General features: G+C 37.3%; 1 protein-coding gene across 4 annotated transcripts in view; it reads left to right on the top strand.

Annotated features, from left to right (window-relative positions):
• LOC111146569 (dpy-19 like 4) overlaps nt 1–27,195 on the top strand; it is a 68,924-nt gene extending 41,729 nt beyond the window's left edge. The window contains exons 14-20 of one of the 4 annotated variants that reach the window (XM_022502162.1): nt 456–575; nt 6,467–6,587; nt 8,424–8,480; nt 12,957–13,039; nt 16,027–16,159; nt 23,028–23,186; nt 25,619–27,195. In XM_022502162.1, coding sequence (XP_022357870.1) covers nt 456–575; nt 6,467–6,587; nt 8,424–8,480; nt 12,957–13,039; nt 16,027–16,159; nt 23,028–23,186; nt 25,619–25,783 — 838 coding nt within the window. In that variant the 3' untranslated portion in view covers nt 25,784–27,195. The remainder of the gene's footprint in view (nt 1–455; nt 576–6,466; nt 6,588–8,423; nt 8,481–12,956; nt 13,040–16,026; nt 16,160–23,027; nt 23,187–25,618) is intronic. The other 3 variants (XM_022502164.1, XM_022502163.1, XM_022502165.1) reach the window with 3 other exon arrangements.
• Nucleotides 27,196–27,537: the final 342 nt, after the last annotated feature.

Genomic DNA, 27,537 nt, shown 5'->3' with positions numbered 1-27,537 from the left:
TAGATAAAATCTTAAAAAAAAAAAAAAAGGATTTATTTATTTGAGAGAGAGAGAGCACAAATGAGCGGGGGCAGAGGGAGATAGAGTCTTAAAACAGACTCCCCTCTGAGCATGGAGCCCCCCAGGCTGGGCTTGATCCCAAGACCCTGAGATCATGACCTGAGTTGAAATCAAGAGTCAGCTGCTTAATTGACAGAGCCACCCAGGAGCCCCTTAAAAATCTTTTTTGTCATATTTCCTGAACTTTTCATGTTTAGTCTTCACAGAGTCCATTATCTTCATGTTCTAGAAACCATTTCAGAGACTTGGAGATGTGTAAGTTAGATATTTGACTGAAAGAATATACTTTGAAATTTCAAGGACCACCTATATTTTTTTTATGAAGAAACTTAAGATTTTTGATTTTTCAAATATATATTTTCAAAATAGTGAAAAAACATATTTCCTTTGTGTAGTGGTAAGTCCTTGAAAGAAACTATTACTCTTGAAGATGGACGAATTGGAGGAAGGCCAGAAATAATTTATCATGTGATTCACACTATTTTATTGGGCTCTCTTGCAATGGTTATAGAAGGGTAAGTGTACTTTATTGGATCTATTTGTTTTTACAACCTTTTATTCTTTCTAATGCTAGTAAGTTGAACTTTCAAGAATTTATTTATGAAACTATAAAAACTCAAAATCTACAGACTTTCTTAACCTAACTGGAGCTTATGGAGGTTGTTATAGTACAATGAACTGACATTTACTTACTCACTCATTTGTTCAAAAACTATTGAATGTCTTCCAAGGGCCAGGCATTGTACTAGGCACTGGAGGTACTGTGGTGACCCTTATGTGACTTATGGCCTAATGAAAGTAACAAATACTAATCACACAAAAATAAAAATACAACTTTGATAAGTGAAGTAGAATAAATGATGCTGTGAGGCTAAGGGTTCAATAAATGATACCCTTTTCCTTGAAGTGTGGACTCAGATGAAAAATAAGACATGAGTATAAAATGATTTTGAACACCCAGTTTCAGTTGGAGAAAGGGCTTTCCCAACACCAACAACAAGCCATCGTTCAGGCACCAGCTGAGTGTCCTACAGTTTGACTTAATTCTGGCACTCTCCACCTGGACATAGCATCAGATTCCACAGTCCAAGGGTTCAGTACTACAAGATTCTATACCCCGCCTTCAGGTTCCAGTTGCAAACCCAGGTTATTACTTGTGCTTCAGACCAAATCAGAACTTCCCAAGACCCTCTCCTTGGGTTCAATTAATTTGCTAGAGTGACTCACAGAACTCAAAGAAATATTTTACTTACTAGTAAGATCACCAATTTTTTATAAAAAGATAGAACTCAGGAACAGCCAGATGGAAGATAGGCATAGGGCAAGGTTTGTAGGAAGGGGTACGGAGCTCCCTTTACCTCTCTACGCATGCCACTCTCTCCCAGTCTCCATGTGGTCACCAACCCAGAAGTTCTCCAAACGCTGTCCTTTTGGGTTTTTATGGAAGCCTCATTACATAGGCACAATTGATTAAATCATTGACCATTGGTGATTGAACTCAAACTTTAGGCCCTCTTCCCTCCCCAGAGGTTTGGGGTGGGACTGAGAGTTTCAACCCCCTAATCACATGGTGGGCTCCACTGGCAACTGACCCCATCCTTTGGTACCTTCCAAAAGTTACCATTAACAACAAAAGCCATCTTCCCAATTTCATCACTTAGGAATTCCAAGAGTTTGGGAAGCTGTGAGCCAGTAGCCTTACAAAGACCAGATATATGTGAGAAATATATTTGATCATCTGCATGATTCTGATTTTGATAAAGGTTGCATTGGCAAACACTTCATGTGTGACCAAGGGCTCTACTATTTTCCACCCCAAACTGAGCTTAGTCCTCAAACTTCAGGCCATCTCTTTTCAATGGGCAGAGCCTTGGTAAGTTTATGCCCCTATCTACACCCACCTTGCAAAAGGAAGATAGAAAATGTGGAAGCCTAGAGATGTTTGAGCTGGGTATGCTCAACTCTTTCTCTTGCACACAAATCAGATAAATCACTGCCATGAGGAGGAGCCATTAAGGTACTGAGGTGAAGGGATAGGAGAAGTAGGGAGAGATGAAGAGGATTGATCCTATTATAAGATTTCACAAGTTAAATTTCCATTAATTGTGAATATAGATACTGAATCTCAGTCATTATAGCACCCATGGTGTTCTGTTGGTGTTTCCTCAACAGAAAGCTTAGCTATTTTATTAATTTTTTATTTTGAAATAGTTTTTACACATCACAACTTCAAAGTTACAGTTTTTATTAGAGCTGCATTTAATGTATTAAGTAGTACTATATAGGAATTTATTTTTATTATTTGATATCAATATTTCAATATAATTGTTTTCCTTTGTAAGCCTATATATTTTATGCACTTACAAACATTTTCTTATAAGACAACATAAGACTTTATCAGTCTGCCAAACCCATGACTAGTGGGAATCTCTTTATTGAAACATGAAGCAAGAGTGGTTGTTCACGGGGCACCTGGGTGGCTCAGTGGGTTAATCCTCTGCCATCGGCCCGGGTCGTGATCTCAGGGTCCTGGGATCGAGCCCCGCATCGGGCTCTCTGCTCAGCAGAGAGCCTGCTTCTCCCTCTCTCTCTCTGTCTGTCTCTCTGCCTACTTGTGATCTCTCTCTCTGTCAAATAAATAAATAAAATCTTAAAAAAAAAAAAAAAAGAGTGGTTGTTCACTCTAGTAATTAGCATTCCATAATGCCTAATAAGTGGTATGAAGAAATGTATTAAGCCATGAATATTCTAAGTGATTCATGCTTTGATTTTCATTTCATTGCCTGGTAGTGTTAGAATTTTGGCCCATAGTTTGCCTTTTTTTTTTCTCCCATTGTACTCTGTCAGTTTTATTTCTTTCTGCAGAAAAACTTTTTGTTATTGCCACCATTTTTATTGTTGGGTCTACTATTTTAGATTCAAAATCCTTTTTCTGAACATGTAATCTGCATTATTCTGTTATTCACCCTTCTTTAATTTACTCACTAGGCTTATAATGCTGTAGATCACCTATACATGCAAATAAGATGCACAGTCACCCAGAAGGTGCCAGGCACTCTAAGTAGAGAGTAGGGATTAAAGATATATAAAATCTACTCTTTCTTTTCGAAGAGTTCCTGTCATAGATAAGTGAACCAAGAGTTAGAGCAAAGTGAAGTACTATGAGAAAGGTATACAAAGGGTGTTTTGGTCACTCAGAGGAGAGGTACTAACTCAATTGTAGAGGGTGGGTAGAGGAAGTCAGTTTAAGGAAGATTTCCTCTTTATTTATTTATTTATTTATTTATTTTTTAAGGTTTTATTTATTTGACAGAGAGAGACACAGCAAGAGAGGGAACACAAGTAGAGGGTGTGGGAGAGGGAGAAGCAGGCTTCCCGCCAAGCAGGGAGCCTGATGCTGGGCTCGATTGCAGCACCCTGGGATCATGACCCAGGCCGAAGGCAGATACCCAATGACTGAACCACCCAGGTGCCCCTAAGGAAGATTTCCTGAATGGGGCGACAGCCTTCAGAGATAGAGACTGGCCAGGCTGTCCATTTTCTCATGTGCCTTTGTGTGTGAGTGTGTGTGTGTGTGTGTGTGTGTGTGTGTGTGTGTGTGTGTAATAATCTAGACAGAACAGTATTCTTTGGGAACTAATAATGTGAAATGAATGTGAAGTCAGTGTGAGAGATACATCTGGGGGTGTCTGGGTGGCTCAGTCAGTCAAAGTGTCTGCTTTTGGCTCATGTTATGATCTCAGGGTCCTGGGATTGAGCCCCATGTTGGGCTCCCTGCTCAGTGGGGAGTTTGCTTATTTCCCTCCCTGTGCCCCTCCCCCACCCTCACTGGGTCTCTCTCTCTCTGTCTCAAAAAAAAAGAAAGAAAGGAAGGAAGACATATGTGTAGGAAAATAAGCAGGGACCAGTGAAGTGTTTATGTAGAAATTTTATATCAGATTTGCTTTTTAGTAAGGTCTCTCTGGCAACAGTGATTGAGAAAGTTTTCAGAAAAAAGATTAAAGGAAGATAAGCCAGTTAAGAATTGTAATAGAATCTAGAGGGGAGTAGCAGTGGAGATGGAGGAAAGGGCCAAAACTAAAATATTTGGTAATTGGAAACTGAATAAGTAGCAGTAAGGACTGTGATGGAGGGACTCTAGGAGAAGTTGCAACTCATAAGCCAAAAGAGAAATTTTTAAAGGGGTATAAATGGTTAGGCAGCACTGGACAGGGGCGCCCTTGTGTCAGGAGGGAGAAGCCTATGTGCATTATGGAATGGAACACAGTTTGTTCTGCAAACTTTGGCTAGAACACTAATCATATTTCGGGAAGTCATAGGGGAAAACTGAAAAGGTGAATCAAGACCATGTGTTTTGAGGGCCCTGACACCCATTTAGACGCGTTTTCATTTATTTCAGCACATGCTGGGGAACCAGTAAAGATTTTTTTTAACAGAATGTGTTTTGTAATTATGTTTGAAGAAGTTTCATTTGACTTTGGTTGAAGGAGAGTCTAAAGGTAGAGATGTTAGGGTGTCTGATTGGCTCAGTTGGAAGAATATGTGACTTTTGATCTCAGGGTCATAAGTTTGAGCCTCACTTGGGTGTAGAGATTACTAAAAAAAATAAACAAACTTAAAAGATAGAGATGTTAATTAGCAGCTATTGCAATAAAATGAGATGGATACAGAGAAATCAGTGGATTGGACATAATGGTCCAATTTCTAGAACACAAAGTTGATATTCCAGGACATATTGTATATGTATAATTCAGTGTGAATGGTGTCTCCTGGAGTTATAAGCCAGACTCTAGTTTTGATTCTGGCTGACTTGAAGAATAGCAGCCGTGAGGAAGTTAGGAGGAGATACTAGTTGACCAGAGAAAACTAATGTAGTTTCTTTGTCTTAGCAACATGTGTTCTATATACAGCCACTACTTCTCTCAAAGTCCAAGGTAGTATTCATTTTTTAAGAGATTTATTTATTTTAATTTATTTTTATATTTTAAAGATTTGTTTGAAAGAGAGCGAGCATGAGTGTGAGCATGAGCGGGAGGGGCAGAGGGAGAGAGAATCTCAAGCAGACTCCACAATGAGTGGAGCCTGATGCAGGGCTCAGTCTCACAACCCTGAGATCACAACCCAAGCCAAAACCAAGATTCAGACACTTAACCAGATGCTTAATGAACTATGCCACCCAGGCACCTGTAAAGATTTATTTTGAAGTAATCTCTACACCCAACATGGGGCTCAAACTTAAAACCCTGTGATTAAGAACCTCATGTTCCACTGATTGAGCCAGCCAGGTACCCCTACCTTTTTTTTTTTAAAGATTTTATTTATTTATTTGACAGAGATCACAAGTAGGCAGAGAGGCAGGCAGAGAGAGAAAGGAGAAGGCAAGGCTCCCTGCAGAGCAGAGAGCCCAATGTGGGGCTCGATCCCACAACCCTGGGATCATGACCTGAGCCAAAGGCAGAGGCTTTACACTGAGCCACCCAGGCGCCCCACTCCTACAATTTTTTAAGTCACCAAGAAACTAGTGTAACAGTATATACTACCTGAAATTTGGCATTTCCTTGCTTTATATAATTAATTAATTATTAATTAATTATTGTTAATAATTATTTAATTAATACCTACTGAAGGACAGCCAGGTTTCTAATTTTCTTGCTATTAAAACAACATATTGCACTTAAAACTTTTGTATTTATATCTTTATACACTTACACGCTAGTATATCTGTAGGCTAGCTTACTAAAAATGGGAGTGTCTTTGGGGTATTTAAAACTTTTACAGGTTCTGCCCAATCACCTTCTGAAATTGGACAGTAGCAGTTTATATTCTGTCCAAGAGTACAATTTTATTACACCCTCATCTATATCAGTGTTCTTATTTCATTCTCATTTTAGTAACCCACCTGTCTTTTTTTTTTTTTTTTTTTAAGATTTTATTTATTTATTTGACAGAAATCACAAGTAGGCAGACAGAGGGAGAAGCAGGCTCCCTGCCAAGCAGAGATCCCGATGCAGGGTTCGATCCCAGGACCCTGAGATCATGACCTGAACCGAAGGCAGAGGCTTAACCCTCTGAGCCACCCGGGCGCCCCCCCATATGTCTTCTTAATTATTTAAGAAATGAATAACAGTTTGTTGCTGAAACTTAGAGCCTAAGATTTTCATTTTCCTTTAACATTGTGATATTTTCACAGGTAGCAGGAAAGAACTCAGAAAAGAGAAATTGGGGGCACATGGCTGGCTCAGTCGGTGGAGCTTGTGGCTCTTGATCTTGGGGGGTGAGGGTTTGAGCCCATTGTTGGGTGTAGAAATGAATTCAAAAAATAAAATCTCTAAAAAAAAAAAAAAGAAATGACATAGTAATGACGTTCACAGGATATTTCATATGTTACTCCTTTTGTCTTTTCTAGCTTGAAATACCTCTGGACTCCATATGTATGCATGTTAGCAGCATTTGGTGTATGTTCTCCTGAACTTTGGATGACACTTTTCAAGTGGCTTCGATTACGAACTGTACACCCAGTATTGTTGGTGAGTCATTGTTACTTTGGGTTAAGTACTTGCTTCTCTTTCAGTTATATAAATGGAAAGCACATTGTATATAATTGAAATACCACGAGTAAATCATATTATGACTTGAGGTAAAAAGATCTTGTGAAAAACTCTTTTTTAATATAATTTCTGATTATAAAGGAAATGCATTTAAATGCAGACAGGTAAAATACATCTCTCTCATTAGAGAGTCAGACTTAGATTTTCTCTCAGTTCATGCTTTTAGTTCTTGAAGGATAGACTTAAGGGTGACAAACAGGCCAAGAAGGAGGCTGTTGTCCAGGTACTGGACATGGTGGATGGAAGTGATAAAAGCTTCAATATATTGAGTGTTCACTCAATGAAATAAAACATTTCATGTGCTACTCAGTGCTTACAAAGACCCTAATGGCTAAGTTTTATTATCTGTATTTTGTAGATGAAGAAATTAAGGCTTAAACTGGTTAAATAACTTGCCTAAGATCTCATGGCTTATAAATGTGGAAACCATGATTTATACCTAGGTTTTTCTGACTCCAGAGACCGTTTACTTAATACTATGCCGTACTGGAGTGAAAAAAAATAGCAAAAGAAGGTTACTTGGTGCTTCATTAAATATGGAGACTAAAGAAGAAGGAGAAATTGTAGATATTTCCTAGGTCTCTAGTTTGTTTGACTACGGATTGTGGGGTTGTCATGAGATGATGGAAGAAGAACAGGTTTTGACAGGGAGGTGATGAATAATAATCTTCTGTAATAGTCATATTGTGTTTTGCCAGTCTTTTTCCAGAGGAGTTTATATGTTCTTATTTTATTTATTTTTTTTAAAGATTTTATTTATTTATTTGACAGAGAGAGATCACAAGCAGGCAGAGAGGGAAGCGGAGATGGGGAGGGGGGGACAGACTCTCCGCTGAGCAGAGAGCCCAATGCCGGGCTCAATCCCAGGATCCTGGGATCATGACCTGAGCTAAAGGTAGAGGCTTTAACCTGCTGAGTCACCCAGGCGCCCCTGTATTTTAGCATAATTATTGATATATACTGGCTATTTTTCTTGTGTTAATTCATTATCTTTTTGTTGTTAGCTTTTTAGGTAGCACAGTTAAGTGTCCTTTGTAAACTCTTAAAATTTAAATTCCTGTGTCAAATATTGATTTTTTTTTAATTTTTATATTTTTTTAAAGATTTTATTTATTTATTTGACAGAGAAAGAGAGATCACAAGTAGGTAGAGAGTCAGGCAGAGAGAGAGGAGGAAGGAGGCTCCCTGCTGAGCAAAGAGCCCGATTCGGGGCTCAATCTCAGGACCCTGAGATCATGACCTGAGCCGAAGGCAGCAGCTTAATCCACTGAGCCACCCAGGCGCCCCTGATTTTTTTTTTAAAGATTTTATTTATTTATTTGACAGACAAAGATCACAGGTAGGCAGAGAGGCAGGCAGAGAAAGAGAGGGGGAAGCAGGCTTCCTGCTGAGCAGAAAGCCCAATGCGGGGCTCGATTCCAGGACCCTGAGATCATAACCTGAGCTGAAGGCAGAGGCTTTCATCACTGAGCCTCCCAGGCGCCCCTTGATTTGTTATTTGAAATATAGTATAAATGTTACCCTTTTTAATGTTCTGTCTTTATATAGTAAACATGTATGTCTCACTTTATGTCTTAAATTCATTAGTCTTCACTATTCTCACTCTGTGAACTAGGTTCCACACTGACTTCAATTTCTCTGACTGAAATTTTTACAACTGTAAGAATCTGTGATTGGTCATAGAGTCAATGTCTAAGACTTCTAGTACATTCTGAAATGTATTTATCCATAATCATTTTTCTTTCAATATTTTAGGCTCTTATTCTGAGTATGGCTGTTCCCACTATAATAGGTCTCAGCTTATGGAAAGAGGTAAGAAAATCAGATTTTTGTATTATTAATATGTACTTCAAGGTATTGATAAGTTTATGTCTATGTAGCATATTTATATTGAGACACTACTCTAACAACATAAAATGTGCTATTAGTATGCTTAGTTTTTTATCAGTAGGAACATTTAAAAAAAGAGCTAAGATTTTTTTTTTAAGATTTTATTTATTTATTTGACAGACAGAGATCACAAGTAGGCAGAGAGGCAGGCAGAGAGAGAGGAGGAAGCAGGCCCCCCACTGAGTAGAGAGCCTGATGTGGGGCTCGATCCCAGGACCCTAGGATCATGACCCGAGCTGAAGGCAGAGGCTTTAACCCATTGAGCCACCCAGGTGCCCTGCTAAGACATTTTTAGAATGCCATGTGATGCATGTAGTCCAGTGCTTTTAAAATTCAGTTTATAATTGTCAAAGGAAATTACTGAATAAATAGGTGATATTATTAAGAAGTATTTTGGCAGGGGAGGGTATGTGCTATGGTGAGTGCTGTGAAGTGTGTAAGCCTGGCGATTCACAGACCTGTACCCCTGGGGATAAAAATATATTATATGTTTATAAAAAATAAAAAATTTAAAAAAAAAGTATTTTGGCATGAAAAACCCACAGCTAATATCATACTCAATGATGAAAAACTGAGAGGTTTTCCTCTAAAATCGGGAAAAAGATAAGGATGTCCACTCTCTCCACTTATATTCAACATAGTCCTGGAAGTTGGAAGTCTTAGCCATAGCAGTCAGACCAGAGAAAGGAATTAAAAAAACATCCAAATTGGTAAGGAAGAAGTAAAATTTTTACTGTTTGCAGATGACATGATAGTATATATAGAAAACTCTAAAAACTCCACCAAAAAACTACTAGAACTGGGGTGCTTGGGTGGCTTAGTTGGTTAAGCCTCTGCCTTCAGCTCAGGTCATGATCCGAGGGTCCTGGGATTGAGTCCTGTGTATGGCTTTGTGCTCAGCAGGGAGTCTACTTTCCCTCCCTCTCCACTTTACCCTTCCCCTGCTCATGCTTGCTCTCTCTCTGTCTCAAATAAATAAAATCTTCAAAAACCAAAAAAACCTACTAGAACCAATAATTGAATTCAATAAGATCATAGACTACAAAATCTCTATACAGAAATCCATTGCGTTTCTATACACCAATAATGAATGAAGCAGCAGAAAGAGAAATTAAGAAAACAGTCCCATGTACAATTACACCAAAAATAACAAGATACCTAGGAATACCTAACCAAAGAGGTGAAAGACCTGTACTCTGAAAACTATAAAACAATGATGAAAGAAATTGAAGATGATGCAAAGAAATGGAAAGACTTTCCTTGCTCATGGGTTGGAAAAACAAATATTGTTAAAATGTTTATACTACCCAAAATAATCTACACATTTAATGCAATCTCTATCAAAATACCAACAGCATTTTCCCAAAATACCAACAGAATTAGAAAAAACAATCCTAAAATTTATATGGAACTGCAAATGACCCCAAATAGCCAAAGCAATCTTGAAAAACAAGATTGGCGGTCTTACAATTCCAGACTTCATGTTATGTTACAAAGCTGTAGTAATCAAAACAGTATGGCACTGGCACAAAAATAGACACATAGACCAATGGAACAGAATAGGAAGCCCAAAAATAAACCCACAATTATAAATTTTATGGTCAGTTAATCTTCAACAAAAGAGGTAAAAAGATGCAATGGGGAAAAGTCTCTTCAACAAATGATGTTGAGAAAACAGGACAGCTAAAAGAATGAATGTGGGGGCGCCTGGGTGGCTCAGCGGGTTAAAGCCTCTGCCTTCGGCTCAGGTCATGATCCCAGGGTCCTGGGATCGAGCCCCGCATCGGGCTCTCTGCTCAGCAGGGAGCCTGCTTCCTCCTCTCTCTCTGCCTGCCTCTCTGCCTGCTTGTGATCTCTGTCTGTCAAATAAATAAATAAAATCTTTAAAAAATAAAAATAAAAAAAAATAAATAAAAGAATGAATGTGGAGCACTTTCTTATACCATGCACAAAAATAAACACAAAATGGATTAAGGACCTAAATGTGAGACCTGAAACATAAAAATCCTAGAAGAGAACACAGGCAGTAATTTCTCTGACATTGGCCATAGCAACTTTTTTCTAGATATGTCTCCTGAGAGAGGGGAAACAAAACCAAAAATAAACTATTGGGACTACATCAAAATAAAACGCTCCAAACAGCAAAGGAAATAGTCAACAAAACAAAAAGAGAGCCTGCTGAATGGGAGAAGACGTTTGCAAATGATGTATCTGATAAGGGGTTAGTATCTAAAATATATATAGAACTGGGGCACCTGGGTGGCTCAGTTGGTTAAGCATCTGACTCTTGATTTCAATTCAGGTCATGATCTCGGGGTCCTGGGATTGAGTCTGTGTCAGGCTCCAAGCTCAGTAGGGAGTCTGCTTGAGAGTCTCTCTCTCCCTCTGCCCCTCCCCCGCTGTGCTCTTGCTCGCTCAATCTCTAAAAAGACAAGTCTTTAAAAAAAAAGATATGGGGTGCCTGGGTGGCTCAGTGGGTTAAAGCCTCTGCCTTCGGCTTAGGTCATGATCTCAGGGTCCTGGGATTAAGCCCCGCATTGAGCTGTCTGCTCAGCAGGGAGCCTGCTTCCACCTCTCTGTCTGCCTGCCTCTCTGCCTACTTGTGATCTCTCTCCCTGTCAAATAAATAAATAAAATCTTTAAAATAAAAAAATTAAAAATTAATAAAGATAGGCAGAAGACATAATTGTCCAAAGAGGATGTACAGATGGCCAACAGACACATGAAAAGATGCTCAACATCACTCATCATCAGGGAAATGCAAATCAAAACCATAAGGAGATATCACCTCACACCTGTCAGAAGAGCTGAAATCAGAAACACAGGAAATAAGTGTTGGCAAGTATGTGAAAAAATAGAACCCCTCAATAGAATCTCTTGTACACTTTTAGTAGAAATGCAAACTGGTGGGGCACCTGGGTGGCTCAGTCGGTTGAGCATCTACTTTTGACTGGGGCTCTGATCCCAGGATTGAGGCATTGGGCCCCACATTGGGCTCCCTTCTCAGTAGGGAGCCTGCTTCTCCCTGTCCTTCTGCCTACTCTTCCCCCTGCTTGTGCTCTCTCTCTCTCTCTCTCTCTCTGTCAAATAAATTAAAAAAAAACTTAAAAAAAAAAAAGAAAAGAAATGCAAACAGGTGCAGCCACTGTGGAAGACAATATGGAGCTTCCTCAAAAAATGAAAAATGGAACTATGTTATGATCCGGCAGTTGGACTACTGGGTATTTACCCAAAGAATACAAAAACACTAATTTAAAGGGATACATGCACTCCTATGTTTATTGCAGCATTATTTACAATAGCCAAATTAGGAAACAGCCCAAGGGTCCATTGACAGATGAATGGATAAAGAAAATGTGGTGCATGTATGTATATACATGCACACATACATATACATATACACATACACATACACTTACAATGGAATATTATGTAGCCATAAAAAGAATGGAATCATGCCATTTTCAACAACATTGATGGATCTAGAGAGTATAATGGTAAGTGAAATAAGTCAACCAGAGAGAGACAAATACCATATGATTTCATTCATATGTGGAATTTAAGAAATAAAACAAAGGAAGAGAAAAGAGAGAGAAACCAGAACAAAACAGATTCTCAACTATAGAGAACAAACGAACAGTTGCCAGAGGGGAGGTGGGTGAGGGAATGGTTGAAATAGGTGAAAGGGATTAAGAATATGCTTAACTTGATGAGCACTGAGTAATATATGAAATTGCTGAATCACTATATTGTACACCTGAAATGAATATAACACTGTATGTTAACTACACTGGAATTTTTAAACAAATATTTTGGCAACTCCAAAATTTAAATATTTATAAAATATTTTAAATCCTTTAGTTTATTGTAATGTAACATGAAGCTAATTGAAATTAATTGTGTGTGCATGAAAGATATAGCTGATAATTGGTAATGAGAAAATTATTTATTGAGTCTAGGCATTAAATTAAACATAAAATAGATTATTTTTAAGAATTTATTTATTTGAGAGAGAGCGAGCCTGAGTTGGGGGGCAGGAGTAGAGGAGAGGGAGGCGGAGGAGCAGACTCCTCACTGAGCAGGGAGCCAGATGCGGGGCTCGATCCCAGGACCCTGAGATCATGACCTGAGCCGAAGGCAGATGCTTAACTGACTGAACTACCCAGATGCCCCTAAAATAGATAATTTAGATTATTTGTAACTGAGAGGGAAGAGCAGCTCACTGAAAGGAAGTAAAAAGATCCATGACATTTTTCCCCTGGGAAAAATGTTTAAATACTGTTTGTCTTATGTTAGTCTCTTAGTCTTTTGAAATACTGTGTAACAGTTTTAAACTTTCTGCATATATACATGATTATATACATTTATACATTTTGGAAATTTTGTTTTGCATTTTAGTTTTTTCCAAGATTAATGACAGAATTAATGGAACTACAAGAATTTTATGACCCAGATACAGTGGAACTTATGACCTGGATAAAGTAAGAATTGAACTGCTTTTAAGACTGTTGTTAAACTAATAATTGTTGCATGCTATCTAATTGATTCGGAGGAAATAATAAATTAATGCTTTTCCATTCTCATAAAACTCAGAATTTTACCTCCATGCTTTTAGGGATATTTAGTTTTTTATTGACTTATAATTCAAATTTTCTAATTGAATTCTTCACTGAAAATACAGCATTGTGAGGCACCTGGCTGACTCAGTCAGAAGAGCATGTGAATCTTGATCTCTTGGTGGTGAGTTCAACCCTCATGTTGGGTATAGAGATTACTTAAATAAATAAAAAACTTAAAAAAGAAAATATAGCATTGTAAGTTTGAAATTTGAGATCTTGCCATCAAACATCTAGAAATGTGGAGTATAAATGAACAAATATTCCTTTGAATAGTCAAGATGATGCTTCTTTTGCCCTGGGTTGGAAGTGGATGAGTGGTGGATTGCTAGTCTTGGTAACCAACTTTACCAAAACTTAAAATTTTAGTTTTAATACCCATGCACATTTTAATGCCCACATAGGACCAGAGATGTGGTCTTGGGCCAGTGGATACGTGGATACAGGGAACTGTAATTGAGACACCTTTTTCCCTCTCCCAACACATGCACATAACTAAGGGACCCTCAGAGGGTTACAGTATCAGGGAAAGGATAGACTAACAACCTAACAGGAGTGCTAGAAGCAGATGATAAGAAGGCTTGTCTTCCTTGGCTTCAGCTTTTGGTCAAAAAAAGTTTTTCCTTTGAATTTGTAGCGCTGGATCTGAATTCGCATGGGTTTGCAGTTTGAAGTTATACTTGTTTAATCCAGGAAACCCCCAGTCAAGAAAGTATCATAAAAAGTGGTCCTGGGGTGGTTTGGAGTATCTGTTAATGTTCTCAACCCAGGCTACACAGGTTTCTACAAATAAGACTTCATGAAGATGAGCTCTCAAATTATAAAACACATGAGGAAACAGTCTAATACAGTAAGAATTAGCTGTTGTTTGAGATCAACAACAGAATTAGACCTCTAGCAATTTTTTTTGTTTATTTATGTATTTACTTGAGTAATCTCTACACACAATGAGACCCAGAGATCAAGAGTTGCATGCTCTTCTGACTGCACCAGCCAGATCCCCCAGACCTGTAGCGATTTCTGATAATAAAACTTGTTTATGTCAGTTTTTGATGCATAATAGACTATCACAAAATTTAGTGGCTATAAATGATAAACATTTGTAATTTTACACCATTTTGACAGTCAGCTGAGTCAGGGAAGTGGGGAGGATTCTTCTGGTCTGGGCCAGCTGATCTAGGAATGGGTAGCCTGGCATGGCCTCTCATGTGTCTAAAGGTATCAGCTGAAGGGATGGAATTGACTTGGTCATGGGTCTCTCATCATACAGCCAGGTAGCCTGGGTTCATTCACAAGGTAGTGGTTGTAAAGTTCCCAAGAGAGCAGCAGGAGAACACAGATGCCAATGTCAAGCATTTTTTTTTTTTTAATTTTATTTATTTATTTGACAGACAGAGATCACAAGTAGGCAGAGAGAGAGAGAGGAAGAAGCAGGCTCCCTGCTAAGCAGAGAGCCCGGTGTAGGGCTCGATCCCAGGATCAAGCGCCTGGGATCATGACCTGAGCCAAAGGCAGAGGCTTTAACCCACTGAGCCACCCAGGCGCCCCAATGTCAAGCATTTTTAAAGTCTCTGCTCACTTTATGTTGTTCTGTTGGCCAAAGCAGGTCACATGACCAAGACCAGCATTTGCTCCGAGAGCATAGGTATGGGAGAAGAATCATTGCAGGTGCTTTGTGACTAGTCTACCCCATGGATAGACATTATAAAATGAACTACATTGTAAATTATTTAAGACATAGAAGAAGAAACTAAAACATGAAAAAGAAATGAAACACTATCAAAAATAGCCAGGAAAATATGGGAGGGGAGACAAAAATGTTTCTAGAATGAGGAATAGATTTATAGAAATGAGAATTGGTCTTATCATAAAGTCTTGTTGCTGTAAATACACCCTTCATATGTCTAAAAATTGTTTTCTTTTGATCACTCTTAACTATTGCCCGTTAATATTTTCTGTGAATTGTATTTACCATTGTGGAACACTGACTGTATAGCTTTGCATTGTTATTAACAAAAGAGGAAATTGATTCTGGGTTTGTGATTTATCACAATATTTTCAAAACCAGCACAGGGTCCTGAACATTGAACATTGTGCATCAGGCAGTCAGACATATATATTACCATGGTGTAATTATCCTGTTTCATGTTTGTTTCCCTATTACTGGGTGTGCCCTGAGGACAATGGTTATATGCTGCCTTTTATTTCCAGAGCTTGGCATTGTTCCTATACTGTGTAGGTTAATGTTGAATATAGGAAGTGATTAAATAAGTAAAGACATTGGAGCAATCCTTCAGGATCTGCTTTTAGTTTTGTAAGTGGCATCTGTCTGGGACTTTGGATCGTGGTTCAAAGTGGAGAACTACATGTGTTATCTGAAGACAGGTATATATGGTAAAGGTAGGGAAGAAGCAGGAAGGTGGATGGATTGGGAAGAATTTGGGCTGTGGTAGTTAATATTCGCAGAACGATAAATTTGAGATTTCACATTATCACCAGTGAATTGACCACACTATATAAAGTAGTCAATTCCTGTCATTATATATACCCTGCATATTTTTTAGTGGTATTATTACCACCTGGCCTATATGTTTATTGTCCTTACAGTCTCTCTCAAAAACAGGGACCTCATCTTCATCCCTGCTTTAAAAAAATTTCTGTATCTTCAGCATTCAAAATAGTTCCTGGCACATAGTAAGTGCGCAGTTTTTTTTTTTTTAAGGAATTTGTAAATGAAGTAAAAGCTGATATTGAAACTCAAATGTACAATACATTGTTGAGTTGCGTGCTATATCAGAGTTGGTATAAATCAGTGATCTAAATAGTGTGTAAATCTGTGTGTCTCTTTACAGAAGGCAAGCTCCAGTTGCAGCCGTGTTTGCAGGGAGTCCACAGTTAATGGGCGCCATTAAATTATGCACTGGATGGATGGTGACCAGCTTGCCTCTTTACAATGATGATGATCTTCTCAAAAGAAATGAAAACGTAAGTCATTTTAGATTACACGTTTGGATCTTTCTAACATTGCTCTTTATTTTCAATGTAATTCTGTAATGATGTATATGTTCTTGGTTAGCTAGGAATATCCAAACAATTTTAGAAAGAGTTAATTTGCTTTAGTTTTTAAAAAGCTGTGTAGTATGTTTAAGCAAGAGGAGAACCAAAATTCAAATAATAATTTCTTTATTTTATGAATAGTATTGATGTTTCTAGGAGAAACCTTTAATTTTCCACAAAGTTTCAAGAGGACACTAATGTGTCCTCTTTCGAAAATATCATTGTTCTCAATCAAATTATTGAAGGAAGTCAGGCTGTCAGTTAATATCTTGATGCGTTTTGTATTTCCAAGCTAAAATTCTATCTCACTGTGGTTTATTTTTTGGTATGGGCTGTTACTAATAACTTAGTATAATATTAGGATGATAATCTAATTTTTTACTATTCAGAGAATATATTTGAATGTTTAGTCTGGATATAAATGGTAACTTCATATCTGAGAGCAGTGACTAACTGAACCTGAATTCCAAATATTCTGTTTTTCAGTTGGAGAGAATTTCATATGGTTTTTAATCAAGCTCTAAGCTAAGGAGGTAGTATAGTAATATAGAATTTAGACTGTAAGAATGCAGACTATGGAATTAGAATACCTGGACTCAAATGCTACTTCTGCCGTGTGCTAGCTCTGTGACTTTGAACAAGTTTCTTTTTTTTTTTTAAAGATTTTTTTAAAGTTTTTATTTAAATTCTCTTAATTAACATATAGTGTAATACCAGTTTCAGGTGTATAATATAGTCATTGAGCACTTCTAATATCTACACCCAACATGGGGCTCAAATTTACAACCCCGAGATCAAGAAATCAAAAATCACAGGCTCTACTGACCGAGCCAGCCAGGACGCTTCTTTTCTTTACTTTCTTTCTTTCTTTCTTTCTTTTTTTCATTTCCACAATAGCTCTTTTTTTTTTTTTTTAAATGGAGGTATAATTGACATGTAACAGTATATTAGTTTCATGTGTACAATGTAATGATTTGGTATTTATATATATTACAAAATGGTTACCACAACAAGTCTAGTTAACATCCATTACCGTACAGTTATAAAAAAAGTTTTTTCTTATAATGAGAACTTTTAAGATACACTCTCTTAGCGACTTTTAAATGTGCAATACAGTGTTATTAACTATAGTCATTATGCTTTACATTTATTTTGTAACTGGACGTTTGTAGACTCCCTTCACCCATTTAACCCCTTATCTCTGCAACCACCTATTTGTTCTCTGTATCCGTGAGCTTGGATGTTTTTGTTTTTGTTTATAAATTCCACATACAAGTGAGATTATATAGTATTTGTCTTTCTCTGACTTATTTGACTTAGCATAATACCCTCAAGGTCCATCCGTATTGTTGTAAATGGCAAAATTTTTTTCTTTTTTGTGGCTGAATAATTTCCTATTTATAAATACACACACATATATACTACATTTTCTTTATTCATTCATTGATGGACATTTAGGTTGTTTCTATATCTTGGCTATTGTAAATACTGCTGCAGTGAACATGGGTTTGCATGTATCTTTTTGGATTAGTGTTTTCATTTCCTTTGGATAAATACCCAGAAGTGGAATTGTTGGATGATATGGCAGTTCTATTTTAATTTTTTTGAAGAAACTTCATACTGTTTTCCATTAGTGGCTGCACTACTTTACCTTCCCACAGTGCAAGGGTTCCCTTTTCTCCACAGTCTCGCCAACACTTATTATTTCTTGCCTTCTTAATACTTGCCATTCTGACAGATGTGAGGTAGTATCTCATTATGGTTTTGATTTGTGTATCTCTGATGATAAATGATGTTGAGCCCGCTTTCGTGTACCTGTTTGCCATCCGTATGTCTTCTTTGGAAAAATGTCTACTTAGGTCTTTTGCCTATTTTTTAATGAGATTTTTAAAAGATTTTATTTATTTTTGGGGGGGGGTATGAACATTGGGGAGGGAGAGAGGGAGAGGGAAAAGCATGACACAGGGCTCGATCCCAGAACTCTGGAATCATGACCCGAGCCGAAGGCAGATGGCCAAGCAACTGAGCCACCCCACAGATTTTTTTTTTAATTGAGCTGTATGAGTTCTTTATATATTTTAGGTATTAACCTCTGATCACATATATGATTTGCAGATATTTTCTCTCATTCATTAGGATGCCTTTCATTTTGTTGATGGTTTTCTTTGCTATGCAGAAGCTCTTTAGTTTGATATAGTCCCACTTGTTGTTTATTTTTGCTTTTGTTGCCTTTACTTTTGCTGTCAAATCTGAAAAAAATCATTGCCAAGAATAACGTCAAAGAGCTTACCACCTGGAGTACCTGGGCAGCTCAGTCATTTGAGGGTCTGGCTCCTGGTTTAGGCTGGGGTTGTGATTTCAGGGTCCTGGGATTGAGCCCTGCAGTGGGTTCCGAGCTCAGTGGGGAATCCGCTTGAGGATCCTCTTCTCCCTCTCCTTCTGCCCCTCTCCTTGCTCTTTCTCTTTCTCTCTCAAATAAATAAATCTTAAAAAAAAAAAAGAGAGAACTTGCCACCTATGTTTGCTTGTAGATATTTTTTGGTTTCAGGTCTTACATTCAAGACTTTAATCCATTTGAGTTAATTTTTGTGTATTGTGTATGATAGGGGTTCAGTTCCATTCTTTTTGCATATGGCTTTGCAGTTTTCCCAGCGTTGTTTATTGAAGAGATTGTCCTTTTCGAAGTGTATTTTTTGACTCCTCTGTTGTAAATTGATTTACCATGTATTTTCTATACATGTATATGTGAGTTTATTTCTGGGCTCTCTGTTTTGTTCCGTTGATCTTTGTGTCTGTTTATCCTGAAACCCTACTGTTTGGATTAATATAGCTTTGTAATATAGTGTGCAGTTAGATAGCATGATTCCTCCAGCTTTGTTCTTTCTCAAGATTGCTCTCTCTTCAGGGTCTTTTGTGGTTCCATACAACATTAGGATTGTTTGTTGTGAATAATGCCATTGGAATTTTGATAGGGATTGCATTGAATCTGTAGATTGCTTTAGGTAGTATGTACATTTAAACAATATTAATTCTTTGAATCCATGAGCATAGAATATCTTTCCTTTTATCCGTGTCTTCTTTAATTTTTTTAAAAGATCTTACTTATATATTTGACAGAGAGAGGCACAGCGAGTGAGGGAACACAAGCAGGGGGAGTGGGAGAGGGAAAAGCAGGCTTCCTGCCAAGCAGGGAACCTGATGCAGGGCTCAGTCCCAGGACCCTGGGATCATGACCTGAGCCAATGGCAGACACTCAACGACTGAGCCACCCAGGCGCCCCGATTTCTTTAATTTTGAGAAGTTTCTGAATCTGAATCTAGGAAGTTCTTAGTCCTAGTTGTGAGAATTACAGATAATACACCATGCTTAAAACATAGTAGACCTTAGATAATAGTTATTTAAATACTAAATATTGTACATACACACACACACACACACACACACAGAAACATAGAATATGCAAAAAAGAGCTCAAAAGGAGGAACAGTCAATTCTGGCTACAAAAATCCAAGTCTTCATAAAGGGCATTCCACTGATCTGGGCTTTGAAGAACTAGTAGAAACTTGTTTGGAAAAAGAATGCATATGATTCCAGGCTGAAAAAGTAACATGAGCTATGAAATTTGTATAGCCATGAAACTAGAAAATACAATGAGGCCAAATTCTGAAAGGCCTAGACTGTCATGCTGAAGAATTTAGACTCACCCTTGAGGCATTTGGGAATTATCAAAGACCTTTAATAAGCCTGGGAATGGAATGCTTAGATCTGTTTGAGGAAGTTAATTATGGTCAGAGCAGAAAACAGATTGAAGCAGGGAGAGGTCAGAGATGAGGAGATCTACCTGGCAGTGATTTACCTTAGAGACAGCAGCTGCCTTTGACTAGTATTTGCTGTACTTTGAAAGGGTGGAGTCGCTTAAACAGAATGGATATAGCATATTTCTGAACTTTATTTTTTGTGGATTTCTTTGTTATCTTATGATTAGTCTTTTCCTAATATAGAATTTCAGAATCACCTATAATTAGGTCAGACTTTTAATTGGGTTCTAATTAAATTTAAACATTTTAGAGTTTATGTTTTATGTGACTTGACTATGAGGATAGGAACCATGTTTTTTTTTCAAATCTTTGTCTTTCTCTATGGTGTCTAGTACATAGTAATTGCTGAATAAATTTGTTGTTAAATTAAAATTCAAATCAAACTCTGTAAATAAGACCATATAATTTGAATTAGATGCTATCTATAGCTCATGACATATGACTAATCTTTGTATAATTTCCTAGGCCAGTGATTCTCAAACCTGGGACTTTTATGCCCCTGGGGGACATTCAGCAATGTCTGGAGACATTTTGATTGTCAAAAGTATAGAAGGAATTCTATAGCCATCTAGTGGGTGGTGAATCAGGGATACTGCTGAACATCCAGCAATACACAGAACTGTTTTCCTCTGTCCCAGCAATGAATTATTTAGTGTTAAATGTCAGTAGTGCTGAGATCGAGAAACCCTATCTATCGGTAATATTATTGCCATTGCAGAGAGGTGGTGTTTTTTTTTCTTTTAATGTGCCATGAGTATGTTACAGCTTCTCAAAATTTAAAAATAAATAAAAATGTATGTGAAAAACAATAAATAGATATAGACTGGATAGAACTATTCCCATTGGAATGTATATAAAAGTAAAATGAGGGAGGGGCGCCTGGGTGGCTCAGTGGGTTAAAGCCTCTGCTTTCGGCTCGGGTCATGATCCCAGGGTCCTGGGATCGAGCCCCACATCGGGCTCTCTGCTCAGCAGGGAGTCTGCTTCCCCCTCTCTCTCTCTGCCTGCTGCTCTGCCTACTTGTGATCTCTGTCTGTCAAATAAGTAAATAAAATCTTTAAAAAAAAAAAAGTAAAATGAGGGAGAAACTTCCTCTTGGTTTATTAGCCTTCTGTTTATCACAGAATATTCAGTTGAGTATCTCTCTCACGTTGGTGGACATTGGACTTGAAGGTGCTGGGTGGACGGCAACCATAACATGGAGTAGGCGGCTGCTGAGTATCAAATTAGGTTGGGATGTTGTCCAGTCTAGATTTCAAATCTCGGTATTTCTAGGGCATATAGTATGTGGTACTTTGGGCTTAACATTTGTGATTTTATTATTTTCTGAAGGGTAGCAAGAGCTAGTCCAATGTTAGCATTTCAGAAAAACTGAAAAACCTTATTATGTAATAAGATCTAGAACTTACAATCTTACAAGAGCAGCAGAATTGTAATGAAAAACACCAGGGAACCAAGACATGAATATTTTATTTTATTTTATTTATTTTAAAGATTTTATTTGTTTATGTGACGGAGAGAAAGAGAGCACAAACAGGGGGCATGGCAGGCAGGAGAAGGAGAAGCAGGCTCCCCGAGGAGCAGGGAACCCAGTGCAGGGCCTGATCCTAGGATGGTGGGATCACCAGCCGAGCCGAAAGCAGACACTTAACCAACTAAGCGACCCAGGCACCCTGATTATTTATTTGTTTTTAATAAAGATTTTATTTATTTATTTGACAGAGAGAGCACAAGCAGGAGAGCAGCAGAGGGAGAGAGAGAAGCAGGCTCTCTGCTGAGCAGGTAGCCGGATATGGGACTGGGTCCCAGGACCCCGGGATCATGACCTGAGCCAAAGGCAGACACTTAACTGACTGAGCCACCCAGGCGCCCCAAGACATGAGTTTTAAGCATTCTTATTCACTCAATATTTTGTGACAGTGGTCAAATAATGTTTTAACCTTGCTGATTTTATCTCATGTATAAATGAGTATAAAATACTCTCTACATGGTAGTAAAACTCATATGAACTGTCATAACTCAATAATAAAAAGACAGGCCAATTAGGAATTGAGCAAAGCACATTTGCAGCAATGTGGATGAATCTTGAAGGCATTATGCTAAGTGAAAAAAGTCAGATAAAGACAAATAACTATATGATACCCCTTATATATGGAAGATATAAAAAAGGTATGAAGAAGCCAAACTCATAGAAACAGAGAATAGAGTGGTGATTACCAAGGGCTGGAGGGTAGGGGAATGGGGAGATATTAATCAAAGTATACAAACTTCAAGGTATCAGGTGAATAAGTGCTGGGGATAATGTTAGTATGGTGATTATAGTTAACAGTACTGTATTATATACTTGAAAGTTGCTAAGAGAGTAAATCTTAAATGTTTTCATAAAAAAAAATGGTAATTATGTGACACAAAGGAGGTGCCAGCTAATGTTATGGTGGTAATCATTTTGCAACATTTAAGTGTGTCGGGGCGCCTCGGTGGCTCGGGTTAAGCCTCTGCCTTCGGCTCAGGTCATGATCTCAGGGTCTTGGGATCGAGCCCCACATCGGGCTCTCTGCTCAGTGGGGAGCCTGCTTCCCCCTCCCTCCCTGCCTGCCTCTCTGCCTACTTGTGATGTCTCTCTCTCTCTGTCAAATAAATAAATAAAATCTTAAAAAAACAAAAAACACATTTAAGTGTGTCAAATCAATACATTATACACCTTAAACTTGCAAAACGTTATATGTCGATTATATCTCAACAAATCTGGGGAGGAAATGGCCAAAGGACTTGAATGACATTTCTCCAAAGAAGATACAGAATGGACAATGAATGAATTATGACCATAAGGTTCTTAAGGGCAGGAATCAAGTCTTAGTGAATATCCTTATTTTCCAGAGATAGTGCCGAATACTAAGTCATCGTAGATGCTCAATGTATAGTTTCAAATAACAAGTTTTAAATGTTTTAAAATTACTGTTTTAATTATATTCTTTCAGATCTATCAAATCTATTCAAAGCGATCTGCTGAGGATATTTATAAAATACTGACATCCTACAAGGCTAATTACCTAATTGTAGAGGATGCTATCTGCAATGAGGTGGGAACCACGAGAGGCTGTAGGGTTAAAGATTTATTAGACATTGCAAATGGCCACGTAAGTAACCATTTGAGAAGTTAAATCTTTTTGAGAAAAATGACTTTTTAAACTTTTACTCATCGAACTTTATTTCTAGACCTTAAGTAAGAATATAATTAGAAGTTCTTTAACAGGGGCGCCTGGGTGGCTCAGTTGGTTAAGCAACTGCCTTTGGCTCAGGTCATGATCCCGGAGTTCCGGGATTGAGTCCCTCATCGGGCTCCCAGCTCCATGGGGAGTCTGCTCCTCCCTCTAACCTTCTCCCCTTTCATGTTCTCTCTCACTGTCTCTCAAATAATAAATAAAATCTTTAAAAAAAAAAAAAAAAGTTCTTTAACAGTGGGAGAGTACATTAAAAGTACTTTGAAGTGTTTTTTTTTTTAAGATTTTATTTTTGTGAGAGAGAGAGCAGGGGGAGGGGCAGAGAGAGAAGCAGACTCCTCATTGAGCAGGGAGCTCCGTGAGCAACTTGATCCCAGGACTCTGGGATCATGACCTGAGCCGAAGGCAGACGCCTAATGACTGAGCCACCCAGGTGCCCCATTTTTTCCAATGTACAAAAGAAAATTTGGGCAGTTTGCAGAAAAAAATAATTTTACCAATACCTGGATTCCTTATTCATTGCCTGTATTTGTTTATGTTCCACATTTATATACAAAAGATGGCATAATTTGGGCACCTGGGTGGCTTAGTCGTTAAGCATCTGCCTTCAGCTCAGGTCATGATCCCAGGGTCCTGGGATCAAGCCCTGCATCGGGCTCCCTGCTCAGTGGGAAGTCTGCTTCTCCCTCTTCCACTCCCCGGCTTGTGTTCCCTCTCTCGCTATCTCTCTCACTCTGTCAAATAAATAAATAAAATCTTAAAAAAAAATAAGATGGCATAATTTGATTTGAATGATGATTTTATTTTAACTTATAATCTAAAGAGCAGCTGGTTGTGTTGTTACATTATTATGTTGAGAATTTTCTGATAATTTGATTCATAGCTAGAAAAATCGCTTGCTAAATTATCACAGTCCTTGATATCCACAAAAATTAGTGTATTCAGAGCTACCTCGGTTTTAAGGATTTAGTTATAGCTGTATTTTAATTTTTCATTGCCTTTGGCTGTTTTACCAAGCTTTCTTACTTCTCAGCCTGCAGTATGTACCTTATATATCTGACAACTAAAAGAAAGACAGGAGTTTGTATATCTGGTAATTAGTGTTGTCTGGAATGGGTGTCTTTACTCCTTGGAAAGTTGGGTTTGAGGGACCTTAGAAGAATTTCAGTTGCCAATTCTGAATTGACATGCGTGTTCTATATGGGTTGCAGCCAAGATTTTTCTGTCTTTTCATAAATGGTAAGTTCTTTCTCTTATTGTCCCAGACCAGTTTGGAGGTGAGAAATTAGTTTTTATGATTTCCACTTTTGTCTTTCATCATGACCCCATAAACCTGTAATATAAATGTATTCTGTGTTCTGCTGCATGTATTTTGAATTTCTCTGTTGGTACTTGATATCTGTGATCTTCGGCTTAATTGGTGACAAAATGGGATTTTATTAAACATCAGGTATTCAGTAATTACTGCTGTGTTGCTGCCTGCTATCTGGAGCCTGTTAATTCTGATCTTGGCCATCTTTCTGCTCCATTTTGAAGATCAGATTATTTCTTCTTTCATGTAATAACCAGGCATGGACTTAAAGCTACTCCATCCTTTCACTCTAAAAGTTGGGTCTCTGACATCTTTCCAAGCATTAGAAGAATGTTTAATGTTTTAGTGTAGAAAACCCTTCAAGCTAGTTAAGCTATCTTACTGAACATCATTAAGATGAGAATGTAAAGGTTTGCACTGGATAAGTCACAAAAACTTGCTTATTAGATAATTGTGAGTCATTTCTATATAAGGAAAAGAGTTTGAACATATATTAAAAATATGTCCATTTCTCAGTAGATAAGTCAGAGGAATGATAATTAACTGAGGAGACAGTCTTCTATATTTGAGGATTTTAAAATCTTTCTGAAAATCAGAAACAGTGCCTGGGTGGTTCAGTCATTAGGTGCCTGCCTTCAGCTCAGGGTATGATCCCAGGGTGCTGGGATCGAGCCCTGTGTGGGGCTCCCTGCTTGGCAGGAAGTCTATTTCTCCCTCTCCCACTCCCCCTACTTATGTTCCCTCGATTGCTAGGTCTTTCTCTGAAATAAAATCTTTTAAAATAAAATAAAATCTTTTAAAAAACAAAAGAAGAAATCGGAAACACTTTATACTAGTCTCAATCTCTAGGAGAAGCTGAAGAGCTTAATGGAGATGGTGATTCTCTTATAAAGAGGGTTCTAGATTTGCTAATCAATGTGAGATAGTCCTTGTATAGCAATAATGTATTTTTTATATAAGTAGTCACTTGTACATTGATTTTATTTTTCCTATAAACTTCATAACCTTTTGAATACTGTTTCGTATCTTTTGATAGGTGGTTTGCGAAGAAGGTGACAAGTTAACCTACTCAAAATATGGGCGATTTTGTCATGAGGTCAAAATTAACTATTCTCCATATGTGAATTATTTCACTAGAGTATACTGGAACAGATCCTACTTTGTATATAAAATCAACACTGTGATATCCTTTCAGTCTTGAAAGATAGCGGAGCCTTCATTTCAAAGACTTATATCACTTGAAGGAAAATGTAATTTTCTTCTTACCTACACGGTGTCTTTTAGAAATCAGAGTATGGACATTTAAAATGCTGCTGCTTTTTCCCTCCTGCTGTTAACTGGATTCAGAGTTCTATAGGGAATAGAACATCAAACATTACTGTCCTTTGGTAAAATGTCAAATCTACCAGTCTGCCATATTCTGGTCTGGTGTTTTCCTTAACATTACATGGTCGTTACAAACTTTATCTTCTCATTATCTTCTCAACTATTATAAAATTGTCCTCATAAATCTTCATTCTGTAGTGACATAGGTCTTGAATTTGAATATGTTCAAGGTGAGAGTATATTTCTCAAATAGAACATTTAATAAATATTTCATTTAATGTCATATAATTATAGACTGAAAAGAAGGGAACTCTTCTTACCCTCACAGCAGTTTCTGAAGGTATTTCACGGTTTATAATAGAATTGAAATAGTACAGTAAAAACTAATTTAAATGTTAGCTGAGAATATGTGACATTTAAATTAAAATTTGTAAATTGTATAAAGGAATGTGATTTTGAAGGATATACATAGAGATATATCCAGATGTTCCATGATACGGCTCTCATCATCTGCTGCTTGTATAACTGTGCACTTTCTTAGTAAAATACATATATGATGTTGCATTTTATTATTTTACAATATTAAGTGATTAACTTTTTTTACTTATGCCTGTAAATTTAATACCAGTTTAATCATGATAAAACAGTCACTCTTGTTACCTAAATATTTTTTAAAACAGATATTTAAAAAGAATGTTGTTCAGGTTTTTAAAAGATATGGAATGGGGAATACAGTCTATTCACATATTTTCTACTGAAGTATTAAGTGAAAAATTAAATCTTTATCAGAACAAGAATATTCTGACATTAATGACTAAAATGACATAACACTAAAATGAACAATTTCTGGAGATGGGGCAGATGCTATTAAAAACAATTCTGTATACAGGTATGTTTGTTATAAAACACAAATGCTGTTATTTATGAAACTATGGTATAGTCTTCAACGTTAAGAACAAAATGACAATTCTTATAAAATTCACAACACAGTTTCACAACCTAAATGCTACGCTCCTTTAGGTTAAGTGTTTTCATATTTTTAATCATTTATGAAAAGATGTTCTTAAATGATTATTTGGGCTGTATAAAGAGATTTGGGATAGATGTATCATTTTAATAAGACAGGAGGCATGTTTAGTTTTACCTTACACATGTTTAGTGAACAGATCTTTAAAATTTTCACTTGTTAGAGTGCTGTAAAAAGTACAATTTCAGTACTCTGAATTACTACATTAGAAGGGAGCATTTTTTCATTAACTTTATTTTCTGTTTTTTATATATATATATATATAGTTTTGTTTGTTTTTTTTTTTTTTTTAAGTACAAAAGCACATGCATTCTTATACTAGCTCTAGGATGTTTTGGTTTTTTTGGAGCTTCAGAATAATTGTTTGATGGCAGTGTCACATATCTGATGCACTAGTTTTATTGGTTCTCATTTCATGCTTTTTATATAGTTTTAACAATTATATTAACATAGTTAAAGACAGGGCATTTCAGGTTCTCTATACATCTTAATTAGTGAATCACTAGTATTTAGCTTCAAGCCTTAAGAAAATATTACTGTGGGAGCACCTGGGTGGTTAAGCGTCTGCCTTCGGCTCAGGTCATGATCCCAGGGTCTTGGGA

This window comes from Enhydra lutris, unplaced genomic scaffold (genome assembly GCF_002288905.1).
Source record: "Enhydra lutris kenyoni isolate GAN:26980312 unplaced genomic scaffold, ASM228890v2 scaffoldscaffold14, whole genome shotgun sequence".
NCBI classification, from domain to species: Eukaryota; Metazoa; Chordata; class Mammalia; order Carnivora; family Mustelidae; genus Enhydra; species Enhydra lutris.
Note: the sequence above shows the minus strand (reverse complement) of the source record. Positions and strands in the feature narration are given on the sequence as shown.